This window comes from Triticum urartu, chromosome 3A (genome assembly GCF_056163025.1).
Source record: "Triticum urartu cultivar PI428250 chromosome 3A, HENAU_Tu73, whole genome shotgun sequence".
NCBI lineage: Eukaryota > Viridiplantae > Streptophyta > Magnoliopsida > Poales > Poaceae > Triticum > Triticum urartu.
Window position 1 is genome coordinate 224,539,315 of NC_141875.1, and position 8,603 is coordinate 224,547,917.

The 8,603-nt window shown below is 46.6% G+C and overlaps 2 protein-coding genes across 2 annotated transcripts; both read right to left on the reverse strand.

The window, feature by feature from the left end:
• Positions 1–278: 278 nt before the first annotated feature.
• LOC147979286 (ethylene-responsive transcription factor 3-like) lies at positions 279–629 on the reverse strand. Its single transcript, XM_087515133.1, has one exon. The coding sequence runs from the start codon at positions 627–629 to the stop codon at positions 279–281; it is 351 nt and encodes a 116-aa protein (XP_087371259.1).
• A 1,298-nt stretch (positions 630–1,927) lies between these two features.
• Positions 1,928–2,278, reverse strand: LOC147979287 (ethylene-responsive transcription factor 3-like). Its single transcript, XM_087515134.1, has one exon. The coding sequence runs from the start codon at positions 2,276–2,278 to the stop codon at positions 1,928–1,930; it is 351 nt and encodes a 116-aa protein (XP_087371260.1).
• Between the last annotated feature and the right edge of the window lie 6,325 nt (positions 2,279–8,603).

An 8,603-nucleotide genomic window follows, 5' to 3' on the forward strand; every position in this document is an offset into this window, starting at 1 on the left:
TCAGCATAGATATAGCATATATAGATAAAAAATAGATATTTCAACTACTCCTCACTGCCTGACTCCTCCTCGGTGATGTCCTCCTCCAACATCTCAATGTAGGCGTCAAGATACCGATTGTCGTCGGAGTCCCAGGGTGACGGTGCTCCTATCTTCATATTGAAATGAGCGGCCGCTTTCTGCGTACGCTTGTCCTCGTGATGGGTGGCTCGCTCCGCCCTCCTCTTCTCCCTCTCCGCCCTCCTTTGCACGTAGAACTCGCGCTCGTTGATGATGTCCTACGGGAAGTGTTGGCGCCACAGCGCCATGGCTTCCTCTTCCATATCGACGATGCCGAGACGGTGCTCCTGCCTCCGGTTGTCGCGACGATCCTCGTCGGTGATAAGTCGTGGCGGAGGCGCGAGCTCCTGCGCCCGCTCCCGCGTCGGCACGTTGGGGAAGTTCAATGTTCTATGAGGCCACCGGAGGCACCACGCCGTCGCGTCGTACGCGCGGGCGGCCTTGTGGGCGGTGTCAAAAGTGACGAGGCTGAGGCACATCCCGCAGAACTGGATCTCGGAGGAGAAGCCGCCGGATGGGCACCCGCGAACGCCGCGGTATCCCCAAGTTTCCCGGCGACGCGGCGGCATGGTGGCGCAACGGCGGCGGCGAGGCGAGAAAGAGCGGGGAGAGAGCGGTGGCGAGGCATAGAGCGGGGAGAGAGCGGTGGCAAGGCACAGAGCGGTGGGAGGGCGTTGGATTTTATAAAGCGCGCCGGACGGCGCGTGCTAAAACTAGCGCGCGCCAGACCGTTTTTTCCCGCGCACGCGCGATCCTTTCTGGACGTCCCTGCTATCTCTACTCTCTTGTCTACTCTTATATTTATTTTATATTTATATTTATCTCTACTTCTCTACTCTTATAAAAAAATAGAGTTGGTGATGATTGTGTGCCTACCAACCTGCAATATGGCCGTCCTATTTATATCTGACCGACAGGAAGGAAACTATGGCAATTTTGCAAAAAGATACCCACACCCCTCTCCATATTTGCAAATAAGGCCTCCCCTCGTTCATCCTTATCTCTTGCATGGCAAATGAGTGCTTTAATGTTGCCCACAAGATGTGTGAGTATTACTATATTTTTCTTGCCATGTTGAGATTTTAAAACCATGAGTGCGAACAGGTAGAGGAACAATGAAGACCAAACACGGGATATTGGGGACATCTTCAAGAAGCGTGGCAAGTTAAATAGGAGCTGCACCGAACCTGTAAATAGAGCTCTGGTAAGTAACACCCTTTCAATTACTTTTGTTTAGCCTCGTTTTCTTTGATATGTATATGTTGTAGTTTCTGTTTCTCTTAGCCTCGTGTTCTTCGATGTGTAATAAGAAGAGTCTTAATCGTCCGTATGATTTCATTTTTAGCTTGATGTAGGAAGTGGTTGTTCTCACCTTGGAGTCTATTTTTATATTTTTCCTTTTAAATTCACTTCTTCGTGTCCTGTTTATCTGGCTTCTACTAAATGGATCTGGTTGCTCTGAGTATTGATCTAAAAAAGAAGTAACTTCATGTCAGGATGCAGTTCCTGTGAGGAGGGAAGTATGGTCAACCTTGAGATCATGTTTCCAAAATGAGGCTGGATTAAACACAAGGTGCCCATTCCCTAATGATACTGGATTGGACACAAGGTGCAAATAAAATAGATATTTCAACTACTCCTCACTGCCTGACTCCTCCTCGGTGATGTCCTCCTCCAACATCTCAATGTAGGCGTCAAGATACCGATTGTCGTCGGAGTCCCAGGGTGACGGTGCTCCTATCTTCATATTGAAATGAGCGGCCGCTTTCTGCGTACGCTTGTCCTCGTGATGGGTGGCTCGCTCCGCCCTCCTCTTCTCCCTCTCCGCCCTCCTTTGCACGTAGAACTCGCGCTCGTTGATGATGTCCTACGGGAAGTGTTGGCGCCACAGCGCCATGGCTTCCTCTTCCATATCGACGATGCCGAGACGGTGCTCCTGCCTCCGGTTGTCGCGACGATCCTCGTCGGTGATAAGTCGTGGCGGAGGCGCGAGCTCCTGCGCCCGCTCCCGCGTCGGCACGTTGGGGAAGTTCAATGTTCTATGAGGCCACCGGAGGCACCACGCCGTCGCGTCGTACGCGCGGGCGGCCTTGTGGGCGGTGTCAAAAGTGACGAGGCTGAGGCACATCCCGCAGAACTGGATCTCGGAGGAGAAGCCGCCGGATGGGCACCCGCGAACGCCGCGGTATCCCCAAGTTTCCCGGCGACGCGGCGGCATGGTGGCGCAACGGCGGCGGCGAGGCGAGAAAGAGCGGGGAGAGAGCGGTGGCGAGGCATAGAGCGGGGAGAGAGCGGTGGCAAGGCACAGAGCGGTGGGAGGGCGTTGGATTTTATAAAGCGCGCCGGACGGCGCGTGCTAAAACTAGCGCGCGCCAGACCGTTTTTTCCCGCGCACGCGCGATCCTTTCTGGACGTCCCTGCTATCTCTACTCTCTTGTCTACTCTTATATTTATTTTATATTTATATTTATCTCTACTTCTCTACTCTTATAAAAAAATAGAGTTGGTGATGATTGTGTGCCTACCAACCTGCAATATGGCCGTCCTATTTATATCTGACCGACAGGAAGGAAACTATGGCAATTTTGCAAAAAGATACCCACACCCCTCTCCATATTTGCAAATAAGGCCTCCCCTCGTTCATCCTTATCTCTTGCATGGCAAATGAGTGCTTTAATGTTGCCCACAAGATGTGTGAGTATTACTATATTTTTCTTGCCATGTTGAGATTTTAAAACCATGAGTGCGAACAGGTAGAGGAACAATGAAGACCAAACACGGGATATTGGGGACATCTTCAAGAAGCGTGGCAAGTTAAATAGGAGTTGCACCGAACCTGTAAATAGAGCTCTGGTAAGTAACACCCTTTCAATTACTTTTGTTTAGCCTCGTTTTCTTTGATATGTATATGTTGTAGTTTCTGTTTCTCTTAGCCTCGTGTTCTTCGATGTGTAATAAGAAGAGTCTTAATCGTCCGTATGATTTCATTTTTAGCTTGATGTAGGAAGTGGTTGTTCTCACCTTGGAGTCTATTTTTATATTTTTCCTTTTAAATTCACTTCTTCGTGTCCTGTTTATCTGGCTTCTACTAAATGGATCTGGTTGCTCTGAGTATTGATCTAAAAAAGAAGTAACTTCATGTCAGGATGCAGTTCCTGTGAGGAGGGAAGTATGGTCAACCTTGAGATCATGTTTCCAAAATGAGGCTGGATTAAACACAAGGTGCCCATTCCCTAATGATACTGGATTGGACACAAGGTGCAAATTCCCAGATGATGCTGGATTACACACAAGCTAGGTGGAGTCGTCAATTGGTCGTGTCCTCGTGGCTCTAGTAAAGGCTGAAAGAAAGCGTGTAGCAGCCCTTGAGAATGTAGCTGAGTTCCTGAACAAGCGAAAGATCAATTAGATGCTCTCTTCACCCAAGCCAAAGAAGAGATGGAAGAAGCCAGAAATAAGCTAGCAGAGGCAGAGCAGCCTAAGCGCCTCCTACTATCTAAAACTGTTGTCAATACAAATTTTCCTTCATAATAGCTAGGTTCAAATGTTTATCTAGTTAGCATGCCTATTGTGATGTCCGTGCATCTACTAATGTGGCACAAAATAGAATTTTTTTGGGTCATGTAATAACAACAATTACTTTCGAAACAATAACGAGGAGGCATTGGACATGGTATAGTTCACGCGCAAGCCCAACATTCCAAGTTCAACTTCCACATCAAACTCATGTTCACAGATATCTGCACATTCATAGATAATGTCCACAACCATGACTCACTTCAACGCCAAAAAATGTGAGGAGAGTTATAAATAAAGAAAAACCTCTAGTTCCTAATACTAGTGCGAGCACAACAAGTCAAGACCATGGCTGGGGTCCATGATGTTTTGGTTATTTTTTGACTATTCGCGAATAACTTCTTTAAGCAGGTATAATTTAGAATGCCGGCCATGGATGGGGTCCATGATGTTTAGAGCCAAACCGGGCAACACACTGGGTGTCTATGCTGGTGGCGCGGTGGTCATAGCATTCGTGGGTTCACAGTGGCGATGGCTCCCGTGGTCTACTATTTGTCGGTGTCGGCGGTGGCTGCAAACGTGTTGGCCACCTCCGCTAGCATGCTGCGGTTCCATCAACAGTTCCATCGGATGGCGCAGCCAACCACGATGCACTGGACACCATGGTCCCCCGTGTGCTGGCGTGAAGCAACTGGCCACTCCTCTACGAGTAGGCTTGGAATGTTGAGCTGATGCACCAGGGGCCAGCTTGGAGCGGCGACTTGCTCCTCTGCTTGCCCGCCCGCAGCCTCGCCCATGGTACTGACAACCTGGGGCAGGGAGGGAGGTGGGGAAGCGAGTTGCCTGGCTTGTCGGGGCACCCAGCCGGCTTTTATGCCGGAGAACTCGTCTTCCTGCTCACCGGATGCTATGGAGAGTGTGGAGAAAATGGTGCAAGGAGGATATGGGGAGCAGCGGTATGGTGCGATTCTTGCCAGGCATCTGGCCTTGTTTAAATAGCGAGCGGACGACAGGAGGCAGCCGGCGTTGTGTTCTAAAATGTCGGCCAACTCACAAAAGGACGTGTTACCGGCACACGTGCGGATTCAATGGAGGCAGGCAGGGCAGTCTGAAGCCGATTGCATGCGGCGAGGAGGCGTGTTTAGCCTGGCCTACAGCGAGTGGTGCCCTCTTGACCGACGCGCCGGTTCAATGCCTGCACTATGAGAGGCCGCGTCCGTCTCAGAGCAATCAATCCCTCCAGTCCTTTTTTGTTTGGGTATAACAAAATCTCGTTTTCCATTTACATTTTACAAGTAAAATTCATGGACAAACTTTGACCCAAAATGTGATGGGGACTAGTAAACCAGGACAGAGGTAGTAGTTATGGATTCCATTTTCGCTCCATACCAATCATTAACGCGCCATTGAAAATCGGAACTCTTACCCCGTAAAAAATGATATTTTAAACGTGGCTACTCGATCAGTGGCGACTGGCGAGGCACCGCCTCCAGGTCGTTCACCTGTGGTCCTGACCATCAACTCCTATGGATCAAATTATCACGCGAGCTGACTATTCCTACAAAGGTGTGCTCCACAACGTAACCGATACCCGGGCATGCGGCAATCGTGCACCTAGGGTTTTAGGGTTTATTTGTTTATGATGCCTTTACGTAACTCTCATGTGTGCGAGACAATGAGAGACCGACTGCGTGCATGGGCCTCTTCTCTTCGTATTTGTACTCCACCGTTTGTCTGGTGTTTAAACAATTATACAATAGTAATAACTAGCAATGTGCAATGCATTGCCACAAGATCAAAGTAGATTAATACATATTCATCGATTTGATAGGAAAAAGAGTCTAGTTTTGAAATACGTATATCACTAAAAATATGTTATGTTTCTCTCAAAATATATCCCTTTGGCGGTTTTGATGAGATTAGGGAGGAATGTGGTTGGTTTCAAGATTCGAGAAGTGGTATATCTCTAATTTCTACTCTTATAAAAACAGAGTTAGTGATCATGGTGTGCCTGCCATCCTGGAACATAGGACGTCCGATTTATATCTCACGGATAGGAAGGAAACTATGGCAATTTTGCAAAAATATACCCACACCCCTCTCCACATTTGCAAATAAGGCCTTCCATCATTTATCCTTTTCTCCCACAAGATAAACTACTCATACAAATGCATCTTGATGTTCCGTGCAATGCATGGGCATCTTGCTAGTTGTTGCAAAAAGCCCATGTGTGTGTGCGCGCTGTGTGTGTGAGAGAGAGGGAGAGAGGAGGAGGACGGAGTGCGTGTGTGACAAAGACAAAAGGAGTGTGTGTGTGTGTGCGAGACGTATCAACTTAAAATGAGGCGATAGTGTGTGTGCACGATCGAGAGGGCGTGTCTCAAGAAGGGACAAAAAATCTACATAGATACAAGGAGCGCGAGAGAGACATGTACGAGATAGTGGAAGCATGAGTGTGTGGGTGTATAAACCTATCTGGAGACTAGTCGATCAATGTTTGTGAGAGAAATACAAGACGGGGGTGCGAAAGCGAGACTTTTGTGTGTGAGAGAGAGAGACGGTAGTCGGGAAGGGGAATGGAAGCAGGAGTTGTGTGTGTGAGAGAGAGAAAGAGAGAGGGGGCATTTGTCTGATCAGTAAACAAATGAATAATGTCAGTTTTATAACTGGGATGGAGACGGAAAGGAGACCGCAACAAATGCTGTGTCTGCGGGAGAGAGTAATTTTAGTGGTATGAGTCATATCTAGAGAGATATAGGGTGTGTGATAGAACCCTATAGAGAGAAAGACAAAGTGAAAGACGAGTGAGAGTGTGTGCGGTGGTGAAAAAGAAAGCTTAGGTACCTAGTGATACCAGAGAATGGTAGAAACATGAGAGATAATGAAAACCGTGTATTGTATAATGATAGGGAGAGTGTGACACTTCTGAAGGCAGACGTTGAGAGACCATGTTTGCGAAAATAGGAGAAACATGAAGTGAGCGTGCGGGTGAGCTGGACAAAAGAGAGTGATAGCTACATGAAGGAGCATGCGAGAGAGATGGGCATGAAAGGAGATTCAAATATTTAGGTGCGTGTATAGAAAATGTCAACATAAAAGGGATTCAAATATTTGAATTCGAGGTGATGATACATGTAATTCATACTTGAACCAAAATTGTTCTATCAAACATGCATACTCATATGAATTCACGCACATCTATGTTATTTAATATGCAGATATTACTGATCCATACATTTTAGTAGAACATAATTTGGTTTAGAAATTTTGAATTCAACCTTATGCTTTTGAGATCATTGTATTTGTCAATTGTGTATATATATATATAGTAGCAGAATTCTTTGTTGCGCTTCTGAAAGTATATATAAAAATGATGTATATAGAATTTTATTCCAATCGAAAATGGATCCTGCCGAACAAAAATAGAATACAAACTGGATTTGAATTGAGTTGGCATGGTAAACGTGCACTCTAGCTCTGCAAAAATTTGAATGAAACGGGGAAAGTCGCAGTAACCGCCCAAAACCAAAATCTGCGAGATGGAAATTACTGCCTATCCCTGACACGCAAAGCCTATCGGCTCGATTTCTCACTACAAGAAAAACGCTCGTTCATGACAAAAATTAATGACCGCGGTTTAATTAGTCATAGATCCATGACCAAAATTCACAAATTAGTCATGAAGGGTGTAGAAGGGTTCAAACCCTATAGTCTCATGACAATTCGGGGCCAAATGGTCGTTATTTGATTTCATAGAAAGGTCATAAAGATGTGAATGGTGCATACTACCTTATTTCAGTCCATAATGACCAAAATATATCATCATAAAAACTTGATGAGGGTGACTGGATGACAACTCAGCAATTTTGTCTACGTGGCATTCCTAGTTGTCAATCATCATAGGAGATGAGGGTGACTAGATTACAACTTAGTAATTTAATTACATAAAGTTGATAAAAATAGGAATTTAATTACATAAAGTTGATAAAAAAGGGCAGCACCGGACTCGCACCGAACAACAATCGCTCATCCAAACAGCCACTTACCAGTTAGACCTCATCGTGAAATTTGTTTACGTTGCGATTGTGAATCTTCTAACCAGACATATATGTGATGAGTGGGCCTCCTTTGGGCCAAAACTGGACGGTCACTTTTTCTGGATTACCTGGGCCAAGTCCCTTTTTCTGAACAAAAGAAAATAAACTGGGCCAAGTCCCTTTTTCTGAACAAAAGAAAATAAACTGGGCCAAGTCCGTGACTTAGAAACGAACCCTAGAAACAAAAATCCCCAATCGTGTTCGGCGGCGGCGCGGCTGACCGTCACCTCCGTCGGTCAGGCAGCGGGCGGCGTCGCGGCCGACCATCATCTGCACCAAGCGGGGAGAGTGCGGCGCCGTGGCCGTCCATCAACTGCACTGATCGGGTGGCGGGCAGCGCCCGGTGGCAGAGAGCGTCATCTGCTGAGTACAGACGGCGGCAGACGGCGTTGTCTCCAGAGCGGGCTGCATAGGGCGGACGACATCCTTGCCGTTTCTAAGTGTTGCAGCCGAACAAAGCTTCTGTTCTATGGTTAGTGCTCTGAAGTTGCTGTTCATTCTCAGTGAGTATTGTAGCTCTTTTCTAAGCGAGTCACTCAGCACACAAGCTTACTCCTGAGTATTGTAGCTCTTTTCATTCTCTGATCATTTGTGTGGGGAAAAATACTCCTGAGTATTGTGTCGTACTTAAATCATCTCAACTCTGCTATATGTTTACCTGCCATCTCAACTTTGCATCGATATCTAATGGTTCAAAATTTGAGAAAATTTTCCATCTTACACACATGCATGATATTACATTATCAATTGTTATGTGAGAAATCTACTCTTTCTAGTATGGCCATATCTGTTGAATAAAGCCAAGTCTTCAGTAGCTAGTGTTTATTTCGTCAGTTTCGTCAGTAGTAGTTTGAGGTTGTTTTCTGTCAATGAGTTTAGCTCAAGTTAGTTAGTGCCAAGAGTGAGTCTGGCGCCCCCTCTGATCGCTCG